General features: G+C 35.4%; 3 protein-coding genes across 6 annotated transcripts; all 3 read right to left on the bottom strand.

Moving 5' to 3' along the window:
- Positions 1-1,937: 1,937 nt before the first annotated feature.
- On the bottom strand, positions 1,938-5,186 carry LOC112315945 (olfactory receptor 52K2). The gene has a single exon (XM_045181989.2). It carries the CDS (start codon positions 4,044-4,046, stop codon positions 3,102-3,104), a length of 945 nt encoding a protein of 314 aa, XP_045037924.2. The 5' UTR covers positions 4,047-5,186; the 3' UTR covers positions 1,938-3,101.
- Positions 5,187-9,061: 3,875 nt separating this feature from the next.
- LOC112315946 (olfactory receptor 52D1) lies at positions 9,062-12,299 on the bottom strand. The gene is made up of 2 exons (XM_024572602.4): positions 12,293-12,299; positions 9,062-11,042 (listed from the first exon to the last, which is right to left on the bottom strand). Exon 2 carries the CDS (start codon positions 11,013-11,015, stop codon positions 10,029-10,031), a length of 987 nt encoding a protein of 328 aa, XP_024428370.2. The 5' UTR covers positions 11,016-11,042; positions 12,293-12,299; the 3' UTR covers positions 9,062-10,028.
- Positions 12,300-14,403: 2,104 nt separating this feature from the next.
- On the bottom strand, positions 14,404-18,454 carry LOC112315837 (olfactory receptor 52M1-like). Of its 4 annotated transcripts, none has more exons than XM_053924784.2 (2): positions 18,175-18,454; positions 14,404-17,152 (listed from the first exon to the last, which is right to left on the bottom strand). In XM_053924784.2, exon 2 carries the CDS (start codon positions 16,732-16,734, stop codon positions 15,790-15,792), a length of 945 nt encoding a protein of 314 aa, XP_053780759.1. In that variant the 5' UTR covers positions 16,735-17,152; positions 18,175-18,454; the 3' UTR covers positions 14,404-15,789. The 4 variants fall into 4 exon arrangements, with proteins under 4 accessions (XP_053780759.1, XP_045037927.2, XP_024428304.2 ...); XM_045181992.3 differs by having other exon boundaries at positions 14,404-16,901; XM_024572536.4 differs by having other exon boundaries at positions 14,404-16,810.
- Between the last annotated feature and the right edge of the window lie 5,628 nt (positions 18,455-24,082).

Genomic DNA, 24,082 nt, shown 5'->3' with positions numbered 1-24,082 from the left:
GTAGATGACCTCGGGACTGGTGATGATTTGCTGATGCAACACCAAATGTATGACATATGAAAGAAATAAGTTGGACTTCATTAACTTCTTTGTGAAGGAAACTATGCAGAGGATAAGATGACTAGTCAGTCACACACTGGGAGAAAATATTTACAAAGACATGTATGAAACACAACTGTTACAAAAAACAAAGATTTTAAAAAAACAATAAGAAAATGAAGAACCCAACTTAACAAGCAAAAGATCTAAATAGACAATTCACTAAAGAAAATATACAGATGGCAAATAGCACATGAAAAGATGCTCAACATCATATTTTATTAGAGAATTGTAAATTAAAACAATAGTGAAATACCATAACATCTCTATCAGGAATATCCAAGATAATGACTACACAAAATGCTGATGAGGAGATGGACCAACAGAAAATCTCAATCATTGTTAGTGGGGATGCAAAATTATCCAGCCTTTTTGGAAGACAGTATGGTGTTTTCTTACAAAACTAAACAAACTCTTACTATACAACCCAGCAATTACACTCTCTAGCATTTACTCAAAGGTGTGGAAAACTAATGCCCACCCAAAAATACTCACATGGATGTTTATAGCAGCTTTATTCATAACTGCCAAAACTTGGAAGCAATCAAAGTGTCCTTCAGCGGGTCAACAGATAAACTGAAGTATACCCAGATAATAAAATATTATTCAGCCCTAAAAATAAATGTGCTACCAAGTCATAAAAAGATAGAAAGGAATATTAAATGTTTGCTATTAAATATAAGAAGCTAATCTGAAAAGCCTACATACTGTTTGTTTCCAACTCAGTGATATTTTGGAAAACCCAATACTGTGGACTATGGAGACAGTAAAAAAAATCAGTGGTTTCAGGGAATGGATGAAGGAAAGAACAAATAGGTGGACCCTGGAAAATTTTTACTGCAAAGAAACTATTCAGTATGATACCTTAATGATGAATACATGATACATTTGTCAAAACCCACAGTATGTACAATACCAAGAGTTAACCTGAATGTAAACTATGGACTTTGAGTGATAATGATGTGCCCACACAGGTTAATTGATTATAACAGATGTATCACCTTCCACCTTCATGTGGGATGTTGATAGCAGGGGAGGCTGTGTATGTGAGGTCAGAGAGCTTATAGAAAGTCTTTGCATCTTGTTCTCAAGTTTGCTATGGGCCTACAACTGTTCAAAAACTAAAGTTTATGTAAGTAAATAAGTACATATATACATACATACATAGATGGTAAATAAAAATTTTACTGAATGAATCGAATGCCTAGCAAGTAGATTATGTTAAATAAATTCTAATATATCTAATCATGCAATATTTTTTGGAAAATGAAAAAAGATTGGATATTGACATTGGAGTTATTCTTAAATTTTTTAAAATTATAAAGTAAAATTTGAGTAAATGTATAATACATAAGTTCATTTAAAGTAAATATTATATTTTCTGAAAATTAAAAGCCACCTACATTTTCTTGGTCCGGAGATTTTCTTTCAAATACAGGTAAGAGAAGGATGAAAGGTATACAAAGACAAATAACTTGGTCACACTGGTGAACTTGAGAGAGGCCTTTGATAGTATTTAAGAAGCAGAGGAAGAAAATGAAAAGTTAGGTAAGTGTCTGGTGTAAAAAACATATACTGTCCACAGTATGGCAAAATAATATAATTCATGTATACTCAAACCATAGTTTCATTAAAAGAACTCTAAAAAAATTCCCATTGATTTTTGTCAATGTATGGGATTCACAGTTTTAGAAAAATTTTCTTTACCTTTATAGTGTTCAAATATTGCAAAAAAAATCAATACCACAATCAGAGAAAATATTTAGTCACTCGTTATGAATAAATTGAGATGATCTATATTATATAAAACCAAGTTAATAATAGATGCTCCAGAGGGTGTGGAAGGAATTGGAGGAAGATGACTTACAGGCACAAACACCCAGCTATAAGGTAAATAAGTACTAGGGATATAACGGGCAACATGATGACTATAGTTCGTTCACACTGCTGCATATATATTTGAAAGTCTTTACAGGAGTAGATCATAAGAAGAAATTATTTCTCATCACAAGGAGAGATTATTTTTATTTTTTTATTGTATTTATATAAATAGTAGATGTTAACTAAACTTTTTGTGGTAATCATTTCACAATTATGTAAATCAAACCATCATGCTGTACATCCTATACAGTGATATATGCCAATTACTTCTTAATAAAAGGAGAAAAATAACAGATGTTGCATTTCTTCTAAAATTAACCCTAGTTGTTCTTAAAAAGTGACTTTAATGAAGAATATTTTGTTAGATGGGAAAGTTATATGTGGATTTTCATCTGACCTCCAAAACTTTCCATTTCTTTTTGTTTTATATATTTTATCCAAACTAAGATTTTTTAAGGTATACACTATTATTGAGGCAAGACATCTCCTAAATTCTAGCTGTGACACATACTAACTTATATAACACCTTTACATTAGTTACCAATATGAAAGACTTTATTATAAGCTAAAATATTTTTAAATACCAAAGAATCTGATAAGCCTCGATCATATAGTCCCAGTTTCCTTAAAATAAAATTAAAAATTTTCAAAGACATACTTTGCCCCTGATTATTCTTCTATTATGAGTTCTTAGATTATTAACAATTACAAGCAAGAAAAAATTCTGTCTATAAATTTGTATTGACACATATGTATCAGTCACTCCATGTTAACATGTATGAGTATCTGTGCCAATAAATAATGGAATGAGCAAATGCTTGTCATTAGTGTGTATATATACACACACCCACTATACGCTATATATACACACTATATATACTGAGTGACTTATATATCTTGAACTTGAGATATGAATTAAGAAATGACTCTATACTGAAGATAAACATGTCTCACACAATGACTTTATTTCATATATTAACCATACTTTTTTGAGTAAAAATGACCCAATGTTCTCCTGGAAAGTTTCTGTCTTCTTAGGTAATATAGATGTACTTGAATATAAACTAGACCACAGTTCCATGGTATCACCTCTATGCTGGTAAATTTAAAAATTTACAAACTCAAACATATGTATTTGTGAAGACTTTAAGAAAACTCTCCCGGATATTTTTGGTTTTGACACCATATATGATAGGGTTCATCATGGGAGGAATCAGAAGATAAATGTTGGCTATAAAGACGTGAATGTGTGGAGCTATGTTATGACCAAATCTGTGGGTGATAAAGGAGAAAAAGGCAGGTACATAAAACACTAAGATGACCCAAACATGAAAGCCACACATGCCCAAGGTCTTGAGTCTGGCCTCCTTAGATGGGAGATGAAACACAGCATGAAGAATGAGAATATAAGAGCAGATTATCAATATGAAGTCCATCCCACCAGTAAGAAAGGCAACAGTTAAGCCATAGAATCTCTGGATCCTGGTATTGGCACAGGCCAGTTTGATTAGGGCCATAAATTCACAGTAGGTGTGAGCAATGATGTTGGTTTTGCAGTAGGAAAGTCTCATCAGTAAGAAAGGATGAGGAGTCAGCAGGATAATTCCACGTAGGACAATGGCTGAACTCAAAGCCATGATCACGCCATGTGTCAAGATGGTGGAGTGCTTCAAAGGGTTGCAGATGGCCACATATCGGTCAAAGGCCATGGCCAACAGGAATCCCGACTCGATGGTGGATAGAGAGTGAATGAAAAACATCTGGGTGAGGCAAGCGTTAAAGTTGATTTCTCTGTCATTGAACCAGAAGAGGCTGAGGATTTTGGGAAGGGCAGTGGTGCAAAGCATCAGGTCATTCACAGAAAGCATGCAGAGGAAGAGATACATGGGTTCATGAAGACTGCGGTGTGTCTTGATGATGAATACAAGGGCACAATTCCCCATCACAGCCAGTAGATAGACCAAGCAAAAAGGGATGGAGATCCAGACATGAGCAGCTTGCAGCCCTGGGATTCCAAGGAGGTAGAAAGTACTTGGGTGGACATTGGTTGTATTTTGAACTAACATCTTCAGAGTCACTAAACCTGCCCTAGCCTAAGTGTTGTCAAATTTCAGTAGATCAAGCATAAAATATACTCTTATTTATACCTAGAATATGTAACACTATATTTTATGACAATTAGTGGTAGGAAATTTTGTTCCTGATTCAGGTACGGGGGAAGGAAGACATGTGGAATTAGACAGTAACACTTGTTTTAATCTCAAAATTCAAAAGGTAAAAGAAAGAGTGGATTCTACCCTGTAGGGAAAAGAAAGAACAGGCCCTAAAACTGTTTTGCCCCATATCTCACTTATGCTGTACTATATAAATACCACCTAATAAGTGCTAGAAATGCAGCATGTGCTTATTTTGCTTATATTTTCATTAAACATATAAATGAATAAAAACAAAAAAGGCTGATTTTCAAGTGAGAATTACAAAGTTATTGCTCCGAGTATGTCTCTAAAACGTGCTTTCACCTGTGAGGCCTATTTATTTCTCTTCATTGGGAAATTGCTCATATATAAACCCATTATAAAAAGCAAATTGCCATTTTAGATTAAAAACACTTATTAAAACTAGTATAAGTCAATGTTCATGAATGTGATCAGATTGCTAAGCAAACACAAATCTGAATACTTAAACCATTTAAACAGAGCTTGATTTTTGGTTTTACTTGATCTCTGTGTTACTACCACTTTATAAAGTGCAAACTAAGCATCCAGCCATATCTCCCAGACACATCTCCATAGTGGTGACCAAATTCACTCTATCTCAGAGTATAATTAATTTTATTTATTATTATCCTATGTCTTAAATACCTTTAAATCCCCCAAATACTTTTTCAGCTGCTTATACTAGTAAGTCCCTAAAAAATTACCATGTTTAAATAATTTTATTCTGGTTGATAAATAGCCTCCACTTTGAATTCTCTAAAGTTTGCCTTTCTTTTACCCATCATAGCCCATGTTGGAGACCCTGTAAATGCCCCTACAATTTAGCCACTGAAATAATCAAGGCTGGCACAGCAGAAGACCTTCCTTATCCTGCTTGAGCCTATAGTTGGAGTCCATTTGTTGCTCAGTATCCATGCTGCACAGGTTGTTAAATCTTCATCATTCCTCTCTCATTTTCCTCTTGAGTAGAAATACTGCTGCCACACGCAGTCCTTCTATCTCTTCATCCAGCTGGTGTTTTTCCCTGGATAGCACTCATCTCTCAGAAAACTGTAAGACAAATCGGCTGCTTCCCGCTTCTTCCTCTGGTGCCCACAGGTCTTTCAAGAGAATTATACAAAATATGTGCCCCATAGGAATGGCTGTTGATGATCATCAATGAGAGTACCTTTCTTTGTTCCTTTGGGGGTTCTCGTTGATTGGGCAGATGACATCCTTTCAGAGTTTTGCAGTCACTAGAGGACTAGCCTCGGGAACCAATCATTGAAGAGTCTGTGGGCAGGCATTAGGGCCATAATGATGACTGCTTAATTGTACTTTGGTGAGACTAAACATATACTGATTACATAGGGAAACGTTTGTCTTCACAGCATGACACTGGTGAAACTTTCCATACCACACTTTTTTAAAGTAGAATTATGAGTCGGTACGGTTTAGGACAGTGATTTTTCAACCTTTTTCATCTCATGGCACACATAAATTAATTCTAAAATTCTGAGGCACACCAAAAATATATCATATTTTGCCATTTTGACAAAAACAAGTATACTTTTGATTGATTTACAAAAAATACTAATAGTAATTACCTGCACTTTTTGCTGTAAAGTGACTTTTTAGATTTTTATTTGTTTTACTTTATTTATTTATTTTTACTGTTTATTCTATTACAGTTGTTCCCGCTTTTTCTCCCTTTCCCCTCCACCACCTTACCCCACCCTCTCCCCTCCCTAAGACAATCACCATGTTATTGTCCATGTCCATGGGTTGTGCATGAATGTTCTTTGGTTGATCCCTTCACCATCTTTCATTCCTTCCTGCCCCTCTCCTTTCTGGCAGCTGTCAGTCTGCTTCATGTATCTAAGCTTCTGTTACTATTTTGTTTGTTAGTTGATTGTGTTCATTGTTAGTGGATTGTGTGGGAGTGGGAGAGGATGGGGCAGGGAAGAGCAATGGGGGTAAAGGTGGGACAGCTGTAACTGAACAACAATAAAAAATATCTTAGAGACTTTCTCAAAGTTTATTATTCTATCAGAATTTCCTGTGGTATACCTATAGGTAACTATTTCCAACAGTCCTACCCTAGAACATAGTTGCTGAATTATGTCACCTTAATTATGAGAGTTAGGTATAAAATTGCTAAATATTAAGCAGCTTTATGAGGGCAATTCCATGAGGCCACAATGCTTTCATTAGGAAGTATGATTTATAATCATAAATAAAAACATTTTCATTTACACCCCAGGCCTAATTTTTAATTGCGTCATGAATTTCATGGCTCATAATGGGAGAAAATAAACTCAAAACAAAAATTTTTCAAAACACTGCAACTAGAAATAGTCATTGTTATGTGCCTAGAAGATCTGTGGTGCAATTACTTATGAAGCATGTCAGACTTAGACTAAAAAAGGTCTTACATATCACACATACACATAACTGCACAGGTAAATGTCTTAACCGCATCATTCCTGAATCTAATCAGAAATTATACACAAAGGTAAGAACTATTTCTATAATGATTTTTCTTAATCCCAGAAGCTATCCACTGTAGCCTTAAAACAAATATACAGACATAGAAAAGTCAATGTCTACCGACCCAGAGAACATGGCATTTTCAGCAACTTCAGTTAATTCCATGGGTTTAGTTTTTGGTTTGGTAATGAATTATTCAGACTCACATTAGGAATTCATTCAGTTGAATTTTTCATTGTATCATAAATTCCCTACATGAATAAAACATTTAAAAAGAAAATGTTTCATTTCAAAACATATTTGGCATTCTTTTATTACTTCACCCTCTCTATTTTCAATAATAATAAAAACAATGACAGTAGCCAACACTTATGATGTGTTTACTAGGAATCAGATACTATGATTAGTGCTATAATTGTATCAGGTTTGGAACCACCCTGCCTGGTTTCAGAAGCTGTAAACCCCCCATGGCTAAGGCTGAGTAAAAAGTCCTTGGGACCATAAGCCACTTAGGAGACAAAGTTTATCTTCCTGGCTGGGGTGCCGCCTCTGCCCCCTTTCACTTCACCCTGCTTGGCCCCGGGTGGATGACTGGTTAGCCAATGATGGGTAAGATTCCTCAAAGGAGGGGTGACCTAAGACAGGCATGGTCATGAAGGGGCCCTCAGGGAAGGACTTCGGGGGGCTATAGAAAAAAGGGGTGATGGACTCTCGCTCCTCCGCTTTGACATAACCTGAGTCCTCATTTTGTCTGCAAGGAGTCTTCTAATCTCTTGGCTGCCTTACTTCCCCTCCCTGACTTAAACCTGAAACAATGCCGGAGATGGGTGTGGACCTGTGCTGGAAAGGGCAGGTTCCCTAGGGTGATCAGACCTAAGAAAGAATACATAAAATCCTGTGAAACCTGTTTTGCTAAGAATGCCCTATGTTTTCTGATAAGGGTCCAAGCATGAAATGAGTTTGTTTCCCAAAGTTTTATGGCCCTTTAACTATCTGACCCTGACTCAGAATAAGCCCTCAGCATTCTTTGAAACTTATCTGTTATTTGATCATTTCTGCCTGACAATGATTGATGATTTTTCCATGTACGCCCTGTATTCTTATGCAAATTAAACCCAATAAAAGCCTGTCCAGGCAAGGGACAGGGCCGGGCCTCTGTTTCTTTGAGAGAGCGGCCATGTCACTCCTTTTCCTCCACAGGATTTCTGTAGTCCACGTGAATTTCTCTCGTCTCATCCATAACGCCGCAGATATTGCGGGCTGGTGTTCACATCAGTATCACTGGCTCTTAACAAAGTTGATGAATTTTAGGGGGCATTTTAGAAATTTCTTGGTGTGTTTTTGTTATTGTCACAATTTTGGGACACATTATTAGATTTAGTAAATCAGGAAGAATCCTACCGCAATACATAGAATAATTCCTCCAAAATTCCCACCCTCTGCAAAATGTTATGTTTGTGAGTAATTTCAGATATGCAATTGAACATTTTCTAGTTAAAAAATACTATGATGTTCTGAATGTATAACTTTACCTTGCTTTGTATTTATTGTTCTAAATGTAGATTTATTTTTTACTTTGCTCTACTTGTTATCAGAAATTATCTTTGCATGGTTTTAACACACAAACATGTACTGGATATCGTAGAGAAGTAACTACTATGTATGTCAAGAGAATATTGTGTAGTGTTGGGTTAAGACTATGAGAAACAAAAGTTATTCAACATTTTTTTCAACAGGAAATGTATATATTTTTTCTTTTTGTTTTTAAACTGCATCATGAAACACTAATATGTCTCATGGCATTTGAGTAATTGATAAAATACACCAGGATTAACTGTCATTTATAACTGTCACAATCACATGTATTCTATGGATAGGCACAAGGACCTGACTGCTTTATTATGTCATTTAGTGTTGTCATGCACAAGTATATGAGGTCTGTCCAGAAAGTATACAGCCATATAATATGAAAAATACAGACATTTATTGAAGATAAAAAATACAGGAAACATTGTGCATAGGACAATGACGCTTTAGTCACCTTCAAAGTAAGCACTTTGGGATCTCACACAGTTGTCCCAGCATATCTTCCACTGTTCAAAGCACTCTGCAAAATCCTTTGTTGGAATCAAGTCATTAGCAACTGCAGCATGATGTTCCTTCTGCTCTGGTAGCAGAAGCCATGGAACGAATTTTGCCAGAACACATATCATGCCAAGATTCTAGTCAAAATCTTGGACACAGTAGTTTTTGGAATTCCCAGGTCAGGTTCTGGTTCTTGCACTGTCAGTCGCTGATCTTTGTTGATTAAAGCCCATACACATTCAACATTCTCAAGTGTTCTGCTTGTTGCAGGCCTTCCAGGGTGTGGATCACTTTCAACAGACTTTCAACCATTTCTGAAGCATTTGTGCCACACTTTTGTTTCCTGCACTCATTGCATTTTCCCCAAAAACCTTCCAAATCATGCATATAGTTTCTGTGGAGGAATGTTCAAGCTTAATGCAAAATTCATTGCTCTACTTACTCAGTCATTTTGAATATGATGGCCACACAGTACACATACTCACTCAACTGCATCTACCTTCCCCACTGACTAGTACAGTGAAATCATCATTGTTCACACATGCACATTCTAGTCCACTCTCCTTGGCTGCCAAGTTACATCTATGTTGTGTAAACTGTTCTTGTTATATTAACAATGGCTAGACTTTTTCTGGACAGACCTTGTATATATTGCTATTTTTACTTTTATATTACTATTTGAGTATTATGTTGTTTTCTTAAAACTTCCTATATTTGATTCAGGAGGGTAAAATAGACTTTAGAAAACTTTGTTACATAAAGGGGAAATTATACTTTATTATGTTCAGAATTATTAATGTATATTATTTTATTTAAGACTCAAATTCACAACCATGGTTTATGGATTATTATCCCTGTACCACACGTAAACTTTAATCTCACATCTCAGACAACATAAAGTTTTCAAAGAATTTATAGGAAAAAATTTTCATAACCCAAAGTTAGGCAATACATTTTTTAGATATGACATAAAAATTGATCTGTAAAAGAAAATGAGATAGATTTCATTAAAATTAAAATTATTTCACTCTAGAGTTACTTATGGCTTAATAAGTCCAAAGTCTGTACTACATACTAAGTTTGAGAAGATAATAGTAATTAAATTTTTTGCTCTAATATTTTCCTCTTTTTCTATATCCTCTATACTTACTACTGCTCACTGAAGTCAATACAGTTACCCAACATTACTATCCAATATGAATCCAAAATTTAGATGAAAATGTTTCCACTTCAAGGTAACGTTGATTCATTTTTAGCATTTCCTGTTTATGGAAACTCTCACCCATGTTGATAATCTGGGGAGTCACAAACCTTGCAAAGCCGAGCACATTGGGTTGTGAACAATTTAAAGAATCCCTCCCTGATTCTTTTGGTTTTAACACCATAAATAATAGGATTCATCATAGGTGGAATGAGAAGGTATATATTGGCTATAAAAATGTGGATATGCAGAACAATGTGGTGACCAAATCTATGAGTGAGAAAAGAGAAAAAGGCTGGTGTATAAAACACCAAAATGACCCATACATGGGAGACACAGGTACTTAAGGTCTTGAGGCGGGCAGCTTTGGATGGAAGATGGAAGACAGTGAAAAGAATAAGCACATAGGAACAGATGATCAATATGAAATCCAATCCCCCTGTGAGGAATGCCACGATTAGGCTGTATGCTCTACGAATCTTTGTCTCAGTGCAAACCAGTTTAATCAGGGCCATAAACTCACAATAAGTGTGGGAAATGACATTAGTTTTGCAGTAGGAAAGCCACCTCAATAGGAAGGGGTGTGGACTTAGGAGGATAGCTCCTCTGAAGACAATGAGCACGCCCAAGCCTGTGATCACTTCAGGTGTTAAGATAGTGGAATGTCTTAGTGGGTGGCAAATGGCTACATAACGGTCAAAAGCCATAGCCAAGATAAATCCAGATTCCATAGTAGACAGGGAATGTATAAGATACATTTGAGTGAGGCAGGCTTCAAAGTAGATCTCTCTGTCATTGAACCAGAAAAGACTGAGTATCTTGGGAAGTGTAGAAGAAGTGAGCATCAGGTCAGCCACTGAAAGCATGCATAGAAAGAAGTACATAGGTTTATGCAGTTTGTGGTCTGTTTTGACAATTACTAAAAGGGCAACATTTCCCATCAGTGACAGTAGGTAGACCAGGAAGAAAGGGATGGAGATCCATATGTGAGCAGCCTCCAATCCTGGAATGCCAAGCAGTAAGAAGGTGACAGGTTGAAGACTGGTCCTGTTATAATCTACCATTATCCAAACAATGGATATTCCATGATCCTGTCCAAATTAAACATCACACAGATTTTAAATATTTAAAGACAATCTTTTTATTGTTACAGGCTGGAAGAGATGTTAACATCTAATGATATGCAACTAGTTGTTGAATAATTTCTTTGGTAATAAATTATTTCAATGCATCAAATACATGGTGCTATACTTTTTTTTTTTTAGTAAGAAAAATAGTAGAGAGGAATCCTTCTCCCTCTTGTTCTCTCTTGCTTTGCCTTCTTTTTTCCAGAAAGTATTATCCAATTCACTAAATATACTTTAGCAATATTATGTAGTATTATAGAGATAGTAGTTGATATACCCAGTTATATACATAGTTTACCATCTGAACAGTCAAAAAAATAAAAGCCCAATCATCATAAGTGAGATCAGCCATTTGCATATTTAATCCCTTTTACCCCTCCTTCCAAAAATAGAACTTATATAGAGAAAGGAGACTTGGGAAAGAATTTTTTAAAAATTGGGTCAATAAAAAAGTGAGAACATAACTGGTCTTATATTGAAAGATGAGTCTTTGAGTTAATTAAGGAAGACACCTTATCTTCATAAAGTCAGGCAAAGAGAATAGTAAGAAATCATCATTTTGCAAAGAAAATCCAATACAGAAAATGACTAAGTCTGGAAAACATGGGTATTCAGGTTACTAGATATTTGTCTGATTTAAAAATGATCAATTAAATCCATCCAGAATGTACATAATATATTCTTCAGTCACACCATACACTTAGGCTGATTTTTGCTTCCCAAGTAAACTTTTAAATGTAACTCATCTCAAAATATCAGGCTACCAAGAGTAGTTTTGGAATGTGTGAACAATTGTTTTGGCAAGTTCTAACAATCCTAAATTTTAGATTAGTAGATCATTACTTGGTTCAAATATTAGTATATCATAGCAATGTGAGGCATCTTATTGGCCTCTATTAGTCTGAATAAAACAAAGTTTAATTAAAATGAGGTTTGAGCAAATATAGTTCAGGACTGAATTCTAAAGCATGGGTTAACAAAAATTATGAACATGTACATCTCAGCTTAAATATTAAACTGATCTTCTTCTACCTTATTTTGTTAAGTCAAGAAGTTGAATGATCTTTCACACAACCACAAAGACTAAGTCTTCATTGCTGTGACTGGACCTAGGAACTTCAGTTTAGACACCACCATTGCCTTCTCATGGAAGCACTAAAGTCTCCTTTCCCACCTTAACTACAACTCTTCTGTCTGTAACCTGGTTATCTTACCTCCACAGCTAGATGGTCTCACTGCTTATCCTGAGGCTCAACATAATATTGGCTCTAATTACAACAGGTGTCATTACACTTCTTATCTTGGGGGACCAGAGGCCCACAAGGAATACCCTATGTATAGCCTCTTGTGAGAATGCTGTCTGACTGTAGGCAGTTTCACGAATCTTTCCAAGTCACCATAGGCACAATTTGGTCTCTTGGAAGGACTCAGTCTTATGGTATCCATTCCATCTGAGTTCTGAGCTTAGAAATCAATAAGAGATGGTGTCTGGAATTCAGATCTTGGGGGATATTTATTGTATCTTTGGGCTTAAGCACTAAATGCTTTCTTACACCATATGTGATAAGAGTTAGGGCTGGAGGATATTGTGGAGCAACAATAAGTTTATGTGGAGCATAAATTAAGTTTATGAATAATCAGGATGATTATATTAATATTGTCACATGTCCTAGATATTCTTAAGTAATTCGCCTGAACCAGTTTTAGTTCTGAAAATCAACTAAAGCTACAAGATATTTTCTAGTCATGTTTCTATCTTGCATTCCCCTGAGATGTATTTGTTTGGTCAAGTACAGGATATGCATTATCCCCATGTATGGGAGCATTATTATTTGTGTTTTGGTTGGGGCCCTATGCAATGATTAGATATGTTTTCTATAGATATGTTCCTTCTTATCTTTCTCTTCTGCTCTATAATTCAGGAAAAGTGAACATTATAGGATTTGTTTCCCAGGATCACAGATCATCTTTATTTAGGCAGGGCTTGTTCAATGTGGACACTAGGACAATTCTTTCTATTTCTAAATTTCCTCAACTGCACCCATTCCATGGCTTCCGATTTTGCAGAGGGTGCTTCCATAGTTTCAGCTTCCAGTGGAAGACTCATGTTCCTGAGACAGGATTAAACTACTGGTAGCCTCTATGTTCATTGGCCAGAGTTGGTGTGCATTTTTGTGGCTTCTAATTTCTGGGACTCCTCACTGTGAAATGTTTGCCTTCTTAAAAGTTCTATAATTTGTGAAAATAATTACCTGTATTAAAGGTGCTTTGAATAAAGACTTAAGTGCTATTTCCTGATTTAATTCTGACTAATACAGATGCCATTCATAATAATAGAGGGCTAGTGATTTCAGTAACTTGTTGAGTTGAAGAAATGATAGAGTATTGACCTCCTAGTTATCTTTTTTTGAATATTAGAAAGGGAAAAATCAAAAGACACCAGCAATCTCAACATAATAAATTTATATATGAAAAACCCACAACTACTTTGTGCTAAATGGTGAAATACTGAAGGCTTTTCCTCTATGGGCAGGAGCAAGACAAGAATTCCTACTTTCACTATTTGTATTCAACAAAATACTGATAGTTTTTGCCAGAGAAATTAGACAAGAAGGAAAAAAAGGCATTCAAATTGGAAAAGAAAAAATAAAATTATCTCTGCAAGTAAAATAATCATATAAATAGAAAACTATAAAGATATTTCTCTCCCCCTACTCTCTCTCTTTCACACATACACACACAGACACACATTCTAGACAAACTGAGAGAAATTGTAGGATTCAAAATTAACATGCAAGAATTAGTTGCTTTTCTATACACTAACAATGGGCAATCAGAAAAGGAAATTATACAAGCAATTCCACTGACAATACTATTAAAAAGAATAAAATAGGCATAAACTTAAGCACTCAAAACTGTAAAAAATCACCTAAAGAAATCAATAAAACACAAATAAATGGAAAATGCATCCTGTATTCTTGGGTTAGAAGATTTAATGTTTTTAATGTCCCAAGACTATCCAAACTGATGTACAGATTTAATGCAATGCCTATCAAAGTGGCAATGGCATTTTTTGCAGAAATATAAAAGTCCCTATGAAACCTTAAGAGATCCCTGAATATCCAAAAGCATATGCAGAAAAAAGAACTAAATTGAATATTCTGTACTTCATTATTTCAAAACTTATTACAAAGCTATGGTAATAAAACCAGTGTTGTACTAGGAAAAGGGCAGACATATAGAGAAATGGAATAGAATGAAAAGTCCAAAAATAAACTCTCACAAATATGTTCAAGTAATTTCCTACCATGACTATTCAATGGGAAAAGTAGTCTTTTCAACAATTTAGTTAAAAACCTAGATATCCACACGCAAAAGAATAAAGATGAAGCCTTATCTTTACATCACAAAAAATACTAAAAATGGATCAAAGACCTAAATGGAAGAAGTAAAACTATAAAATTATTAGAAAATAAAAGAAAATTTTATGACATTAAATTTGATAATGATTTTTGGTTGTGACAAAGGCAAGAAAGTCAAATAAAGTGTACTTTACTAAAATTAAGAATTTTATGCATCAAAGGACTCTCTTAACACAGTGAAAAAGCAACCCAGATATAAGGCAAGCCATGTGTCTGATAAACAATTAATATTCAGAAGACATTTTTAAAAACACTCTTGAAACTTAACAATAATAACAAAAATTACTGGAGTAAAGAAAAGGCAAAGGGCTTAGACATTTGTTCAAAAAAAATGTTCAAATGGCCAATAGACATATTTAAGATGCTCAATATCACTGATTATTAGGGAAAAGCAAATTAAAACCATAATGAGGACCACTTCACATCCATAAAGATGGCTATTATTTAAAAAATATAAAAAAGGAAAGGACAGTTACTGGTGTGGACGCAAAGAAATGGAAGGAAAATTTGCACATTACTAGTAGGAGTATAAAGTCCTACAGATGCTACAGAAAAAGGCATGGCATTTACTCAAAAATTTATACATAGAATCGCCATTTGATCCATCAATTCCACTTCTGGATACATGCACCAGAGAAATTTTTTTTTTTTAAAGATTCAGACAGATTATTTGTATACTTATGTTCATAGCAGCATTATTCACAATAACTTAAAGGTGAAAACATCCTGTGTCATCTGCAGATGAATGAATGGAGGAGCAAAAATGAATACACATAACATTAAAAGGAGGGAATTTCTAATACATGCTAGAACATGGGTGAACCTTGAAGATATTATGCTGAGATAGCAAGTCACAAAAGGATAACTATTGTATGATTCCACTTAAGTGAGGTACCCAGAGTAGCTAAATTCATAGAGACAGCAGCAGAGTGGTATTTGTCAGAAGATATGAAGTGGGAATAGGAAATTAGTGTTTTATGAATATGGAGTTCCAACTGGAGAAGATGAGAAAAGCTCTGGAGATGGATGGTGATGCTGGTTGCACAATTATATGACTGTACTAATCCCACTGAACTACACAGTTAAAAATAGTTAAAGTGATACATTTTATGTTGTGTATATTTCAACACAATTAGAAGAACCACTAGTGCAATGCTCTTTATTTATATTCCATTCTAATGCTAAAAACATGAGTGGTGATATTTGATAGATAAAGCAGTTATTTCCCTTACATTATCTCTTTTACTTCCATTTATTCTTGATCCACCTGTTTTATTGATCCAACTATATCAAGCAACTTTGACCATTAGTATCCTAAAAACATGTTCCCGTATTTTCTTGGTCCTTACTCCATACACAATAGGGTTGAGAAAAGGGGGCAACAAAAGGTACATATTTGCAATAAAAATATGGATATGTGCAGGCACATTTTTCCCAAAGCGGTGAGTAAAAATGGAAAAGCCAGCTGTGGAGTAGAAGACAAGAATAACACAGATGTGGGATCCACAGGTGCCCAAAGCCTTCAAGCTAGCTTCTCGGGTTGGCAGGCGGAACACAGAGCGCAGAATGAAGGCATAGGATACAGCAATAAGAATGGCATCGCATGAGCCAATGATTGTGGCCATACTAAGGCTGTAACGTTTGGTGTCTCCTGTATCCATGCATGCCAGCTTCACCACAGCCATGAACTCGCAGTAAGTGTGGGCAATTATTCGAGTCCTGCAGTAGGGCAGCTGTTTGAGCAGTATGGGATGTGGAGAAAAGAAGGCTATACCCCGAATCACCACAATGATTCCCATTACAGTGATGTGAGCATGGGTGAGAATGGTGGTATGGCGCAGTGGATAACAAATGGCCACGTAACGGTCAATAGCCATGGCCAAAAAGAAACCTGATTCCATGGCAGTAAAGCTGTGGATGAAGAACATTTGGGCCAAGCAGGCATCAAAGGCGATGTCATGGGCTCCAAACCAGAAAAGACAGAGCATGCGGGGCAGCGTAGATGTGGAGAGGACCAGGTCCGTGACTGACAGCATGCACAGAAAGAGGAACATAGGCTCGTGGAGGCTTCGCTCTGCCCTCACCACGGCCAGGATGGTCACATTCCCCACCACGGCCACTATGTACAAGGAGCAGAAGGGAATCCCAATCCAGACATGCAGGTGCTCTAGTCCCGGGATGCCCATCAGCAAGAAGGTGACAGGAGAGGGGCCAGAAGTATTGAGAGGAGGCATGATGATTTTTCCTTCGATTTTTAGTAGTGCTCTGAAAACAGAGTTGCTACATCAAGATGATCACAACCATCTGATGCTAAAAAAATATGGAGATTTTGTTTTGAAGGGTCATTAACGATGTGTTGTTAGAAACAACTCAGGTTCACAATCTGGAGTACTTAAAGTCTCTAGAACCAGATTAATAAAATTAGCAATAACATACCAAATTACTGTTTTAAAAAATATAGAAAGATAATATTTATGTCATTCCACATTATTTCAGTACCTAAAAGTCACTTTGTCCCTTCATTTCCAGTGAAAGATTCCATCTGTAGTCACACTTGTACTTAATTCAACACATATTTTTGAGCAGTTATTATGCTTCTCTTTTGAGTTCTCATAGAGTAGTACTTCTCTCATATGAGTGAACTTTCCAAAACTGGAAGTGATCAAAGCAGAGGTCTTGTGAAAATTTGGGGAGTTATTTAAAAGAAACTTAAGTGGGAAATGGAAATAAGTAGTTTGTGTTCCTCTCTGTCTAGACGAGATGCTGAAGGTTTTGGCATAGCTTTTGAAATAGGATGAACTCAATATGTATCTTCAGTCTTTGTTTTGCCCTTCTGCATCTGTGACTAATCTGACAAATAAAATATTCTCGTTTCTTTTTTTCTGTTTATTTCCTTCTATCGTGTTATCTCCAAGTAAGCATATATTCCTCTCTTTTCACCCAATCAGTTTATATTGTTAAGGACAATGTATTTCTTAATGTAACCCTACCACTACCTTCTCATCCTCATGTTTTTAGACTCTGATAATTTCATTCTGCCTATGAATCCTAATTGTTCTCCTTCATTTCTTGATGCTAAACCATGCACAACAATTTATTTATTGGATTGCTAAGTTTACCTAATGATGTCTGAAAAATCAGTTACTATAACAAATTTCTTCCCAAATTTTTTTGATAGTTTCAATGAATAGACACATCTCCGTGGTAGAGATTCCCTGGGATAAAGTATTATGTGAGCATTAAACAGGGAGGTGAAAAGTTATAAAAAGGGGGACTCTTAAGTCATTGCAAAGGCTTCAGTTGCAGAGAAAAACTTGGTTACTAATATCCTATTTTTCCCAACTCCCATGTAGGTAGTGCTTGGTACTTGGGTGGTGCTGCCATTAGCTTGTAAAGAGAACCTACTTTCCCTGTCTCAAACTGATCATTATAAATATAATAGGTACTAGTAAGACATTACATGGAGTTACCTCTACATATGCTTTCCAGAATCATGCCAACACACTTACTTTCTCCAAATATTATAACTGAGGAAATATTTTCTAGGTTTTACACTTACATTTACATGCTTTATCACAGTGAAAAACTCCTGAACATGCAAAGATGACTGTTTTACTATTTAGCTTTAAATAATTCATTATTTTAAACAAGTAATTTATGAGGCAAAAACTTACCCCAGATGGGAGGGAAGGATGAATTATGTAGAAAGGATTGTAAACAATCAAATTAAGTTTAGTCAAGGAAAGCATTCTTGAGTCAAAAGCAGTTAGGTTGGAATGTGAAGAATATATGATTTCAGCCCATGGAATTTGAATGTAAATGAATAGGTATTGATATAGATATACTTTCTATTATCTATCTATCTATCTATCTATCTATCTATCTATCTATCTATCATCTATCTATCTATCTATCATCTATCTATCTATCTTCTACATACATATATTTATATACATAAACTCAGGGAAGATAATTATAACATAATGAATTGAAACCTAATGTAATTGGAATTCAAAGATGACAAAGAAATCCAAGTAAGCTGAAATTTTATATGTAAGGAAAGGTCCCCACATATTCATGTGAAATCACATAACCAATAGGAAATTTTGTAACCTACTCTCTAGATTAGAGGCTGCACTCATTAGAGGCTCAGTGAGTGTACGTTGGAAGTATAAATACAATACAGAGCACTGCAAGAACAGAATTGCAAAGTGAACACCCATACATACACTAGTTTCCAAACCATGCATGATATAATCTCTGTGACACCATCTCCCTAGAAATGCCAACCTGCAGTTGAGCCCAAACATCATGAGGTATCCATATTTTTGTTCCTTAATAGATTCATACAAGATAAAATATGGTCAAAATGAGAGATAGCCTACTTCTACAATATATTTAAATAAGACTTCCTAGAATCTAAATTTTTATTAATTTAATCCATAGAGAATAAGAAATGTGGATTTCCTCTGTTTGAAAGGAGTATATGTTCTTCCTTGAATCTAAGTCATTTGTAAAAAAAAAAAAAGTTGTTTGAAGGAGTTTTACATCCTTTAAAATTTTCCTTAGGACACTCGGACTCTTTCCCTACATCCCTCTGCAGTATCATAAAAACCTTAACTAGCTCACGGAGAACCCGATTCAGAGCAAAGAAGCAACCTACAAATGGAGCTTCTATATGTAGCAACTTCAACATAGTAATCTCAGAGGAGAAACAGAAATAACACCTGGCACAGAAAGGTCCTTATGGAATCATTAGGAGAAGGGGCAGAATTTGTGTTGTTGGCAATTGATTATCTTCCTAATTTCAGGGATAGTCATTTACCTGTGCATTCCCTTAGGTGTACAGCTAAGGATATAGGCATCCCTCACTATTTTAATCAATTAAGACTATCAGTCCTAAAGGGAACTGAAAAGACACAAAAGACATTTTTCCCCTTTAAATACACCAACTGCATTTTAATGTCAACTTGGAACATACACCTTGCAGGTTAGAAAATAATTAAATGATTAAGTGTTGGGGGAAAATAAAAAATTCAATATCCAGAAAAACTACCCTTCAAATATAAGGAAAAAATAAGATATTTTCAGATAAACAAAAATTAAAGGAGATTTCTACCACTAGATCTGCTCTACATGAAATGCTATTAGGGATTTTTTATGTTGATATTAAAAGAAGCTAGAGTGTAACTCAAACCTAAACAAAATTATAAAGTTCTTCAGTAAAGATAAATACATACATATGTGTAAAACCCAGCATCATCATCATTTTCATTCATAATGCTACTTCTTATTTTCCTAGAGTTCAAAAGACAAAACCACAAGCATAATTAGAACTCTATGTGAATGGGTACACAATATATAAAGATGTGATTTGTCATATTAATAATGAAGTATGGGATGGAACTCTAAAGGAGTAGAGTTTCTGAATATGATTGAAGTTGCTATCAGTTTTTTAAAATTTATTGATTTTTAGAGAGAGAGGAGGAGAGACAGAAAGTGAGAGAAACATCAATTTATTGTTCCACTTTATTTATGCATTCATTGGTTGTTACTTGTATGTTCCCTGATGAGAGACCGAACCTGCACACTTGGCATTTTGGGAGGACGCTCTAACCAACTGAATTATGCATTCTGGGCCAATTAGTTTTAAATATATTGTTATAACACTAGGATATTATATGTAATTCCTATGCCAACCACAAAGGAAATACAAAATATGCACAAAAGTAAATGACAGATACTCAGAAGGTGTCATTACAAAAATCAGCTAAATAAAAAGGAATGCAACATGGGAAGAAATGAAGGGCAAAAAAAGTTATAAGACATACGGAAAATAAATCACAGTAATGGCAAAAGTAAATCCTTCCCTATGAGTAACTACTTTAAATGGAAATGTTTTAAATTCTCTGGTCAAAACATATAGAGTGGTAGAATGAATTAAAATACCAGGATGTAGACAAGTGAGAACTTGGAAGTAGACACACTGACCTAAAAATAAAATGTTGAACCAACTAAAAAATTAACAACTCATCTTATATCCATAAGACAAATGAGGTCATAGGACCATATGCTGCCCCCGCACCCCAAATTAAAGAAACCAATAAGTGAAAACTGAAAATCACAATTTACCAGGGCAAAAATTTAAATGGCAAACAGTGTCAAGAGAGGAAAATGAGTTGTACTTAATAAATTGCTGGAGGGTTACTTAAACAAGCCAGAGAGATAAACTCTAAGGAGATCCAGTCAATGTTGGGTCCTACAATTTTGAGAGTTTTGCCTCCAGCAGCTCACCATGTCCTCCAAGTGATATCAAAGAAAAATCCCCTATGTATGGCTTTACCCATGGTGAAGGAGAAATAAATCATTCTGGAAAATACCAGATTATTCTATTCCTAACAAGGTCTGCCCTCAGGAAAAAATATTTCACCAGACATTTATCTGCTAGATTTTATTATGGTCTAACTGACCTGGGGAAGAAAAATAATTCTAGCTGAAAGTAAGCAGAAAAAAGGAAAAATACAAACTAAAGAGAACTCACTAAATTGAAAACAGGGAACCAGTAGAGAAAAATAAAAGAAAATTACAAAGACTATATGATGAGGACGTGTACTATATAAATTAATCTACAGATGTAAGAAATTGAATCAGTGATCAAAAACCTCCCAACAAAGAAAAGCCCAGGACCAGATGGCTTCACTAGTGAATTCTGTCAAATATTTAAAGAAAAATGAACACCAGTACTACTCATAGTCTTTCAAAAATTGAGGAGGAGGGAATACTACCAAAATCATTCTTTGAGTTTTATTCTGCTATAAAAATCAAGAAACATCATTCTGAGATGAAAATCAGAAAAAACACTATGAGAAAAGAACTGCAGACCAATATGTCTTATAAATTCTGATGCAAAAATACTCAACAGACTACTAGAAAGCCAAATTCATTGCATGTAATAAGATTGTACGACATGACCTAGTGAGATTTGCTCCTGGAATACAATGATGATTCTTTTCTTTTTAAAAATAATTTAATCTTTATTGTATTTTTCCAATTATCATTTAGCCCCCTTATACACACCTTCTCCCAACAATCACCACACTGTAGTCCAATGTCCATGAGTCCTTTTCATTTTTTTGTTCAATCCTTCCATCCCCTCACTTCCCCCACCACACTAGCTGTCATCCTGCTCTCCATCTACAAGTCTGTCCCCATTTTCCTTGTTAGTTCAGTTTGTTCATTAAGTTCCACATATGAGTGAAATCATATGGTATTTGTCTTTCTCTGACTGACTTATTCCACTTAGCATAGTGTTCTCTAGGCCCATCCATATTGTTTCAAAGGGTAAATTTTTCTTCTTTTATGGCTGAGCAGTATTCCATTGCATAATCAGGGATTTCCAACCTGTGGGCCACAGACCAGTAGTAGTCCATGGCCTGTTAGCAACTGGACCACACAGCAAGAGGTGAGCAGCAAGCAAGCAAATGAAGCTTCACCTGTATTTGCAGATGCTCCCCATTGCTTGCTTTATCACCTGAGCTCCACCTCCTTTTAGATCAGCAGAGGCATCACATTCTCATTGAAGCTGGAACTCAAATGTAAACTGCTCCTGTGTGGGATCTGGGTTGCATGCTCCTTATGAGAATCTATGGAAGCAGCTCAACATAAGAATCAAATTCTTATGATAATCTGATGATCTGAAGTGGAGCAGAGCCTATGATGCTAGCTAGCACTGGGGAGTGGCTGCAAATACAGATAATCATTAGCAGAGAGGTTTGACTGCACAGAGAGCATCCCCAAACCATCCCCTCTCCAGTCCATAGAAAAATTCTCTTCCACAAATCTGGTCCCTAGTGCCAAAAAGGTTGGATGGACACTGCTGGTGTCATTGCCCATAGTTGTTTTATCCATTCATCTTCGGATGGACCCTTGAGCTGCTTCCATATCTTGGTGATTGTAAATAATTCTGCAATGAACATAGGGCTGCTTATGTTCTGTTGAATTAGTGTTTTGGGTTTCTTCACATATATTTCAAGAAGTGGAATTGCTGGGTCCTTTCTTATTCAACACAGAACTGGAAGTCCTATTCACAGCAATCAGACAAGAAGAAGAAATAAAAGGCATCCAAATTAGAAAGGAAGGGGCAATACTGTCTTTATCTGCAGATGACATGATACTGTACATAAAGAACCCCAAAAATTCCACCAAGAAACTATTAGAGCTGATAAATGAATTCAGCAGGATATAAAGTAGCAGGATATAACATTAATATCCAGAAATCAGTTGCATTTTTATATGCCAATAACAAACTAATAGAAAGGGAAATTAAGAAAACAATTCCATTTACAATTACTACAGAAAGTGTAAAATACCTAGGAGTAAGCCTAATTAAGGATGCTAAAGATCTGTACTCAGAACATTATAAGACACTGAAGAAAGAAATTAAAGAAGATACAAATAAGTGGAAGCATATATTGTGTCCATGGATAGAAAGAATTAAAATCATTAACATGTCCATATTACCCAAAGCAATCTACAGATTGAGCCAAATTCTTATCAAGATTCCAATAATGTACTTCACAGAATTAGAACAAATGCTTCAAAAGTTTATATGGAACTACAAAAGATCCCCCATAGCAATAGCGATCCTGAGAAAGAAGAACAAAGTTGGAGGACTCACGCTGCTTAATATCAAACTATACTAAAAGGCTACAGTAATGAACACATCATGGTACTGGCATAAAAACAGACACATAGACCAATGGAACAGAACAGAGATCCCACATATAAACCCACACCTTTATTGTCAATTAATATTTAACAGAGGAAGCAAGCACATACAATGGGCTAAAGATAGTTCATTCAATTAATGGTGTTGGGAAATCAGACAGATACATGCAGAAAAAATGAAACTAGACTACCCTTTTACAACACACACAAGAAAAAATTCAAAATGAATCAAAGACATAAATGTTAGACACAAAACCACAAAAATCATAGAAGAAAACAGGCAGGAAAATCTCAGACAGTAATTTATTGGATATATCTCCCCAGGCAAGGGAAATGAAACAAAAAATAAACAAAATAATCAAACTAAAAAGTTTTTACACAGCTAAAGGAAATCATCAACAAAATTAAAAGACAACCACAGAATGGAAGAACATATTTGCTGATAGATCTGTTAAGGGGTTAATATCCAAAATTTATAAAGAACTCACAGAATTTCACACTAAAAATACAAACAACCCAATTAAAAATGTAATCAAAGCAATCTGGTACTAGCAAACAAAATATTACCAGAGACATTGAGGTTAGGAACAATCTAGCAACAGCCAGGGGGGAGTGGGGAGGGGACAGAGAGGAGAGGGGATTACAGGAACTACTATAAAGGACACAGGGACAGGATCGGGGGGGAGGGTAGAGATGGAGGAGGGAGGTGGGTTCGGCTGGGGTGGGGTGGAGGGATGGGGAGAAAAGTCATACTACTATAATTGAATAACAATAAAAATGAAAAAAAAAACCCAAAACAATCTGGTACTGGCATAAAAACAGGCACATAGGTCAGTGGAACAGAATAGAGAGCTC

The sequence above is a fragment of the Desmodus rotundus genome, chromosome 5 (assembly GCF_022682495.2).
Source record: "Desmodus rotundus isolate HL8 chromosome 5, HLdesRot8A.1, whole genome shotgun sequence".
NCBI lineage: Eukaryota > Metazoa > Chordata > Mammalia > Chiroptera > Phyllostomidae > Desmodus > Desmodus rotundus.
Note: the sequence above shows the minus strand (reverse complement) of the source record. Positions and strands in the feature narration are given on the sequence as shown.

Excerpts from the sequence above, each read along its gene's own strand:
- LOC112315945 (XM_045181989.2), bottom strand. The coding sequence starts at position 4,046 with ATGTTAGTTCAAAATACAACCAATGTCCACCCAAGTACTTTCTACCTC.
- LOC112315946 (XM_024572602.4), bottom strand. The coding sequence starts at position 11,015 with ATGGTAGATTATAACAGGACCAGTCTTCAACCTGTCACCTTCTTACTG.
- LOC112315837 (XM_053924784.2), bottom strand. The coding sequence starts at position 16,734 with ATGCCTCCTCTCAATACTTCTGGCCCCTCTCCTGTCACCTTCTTGCTG.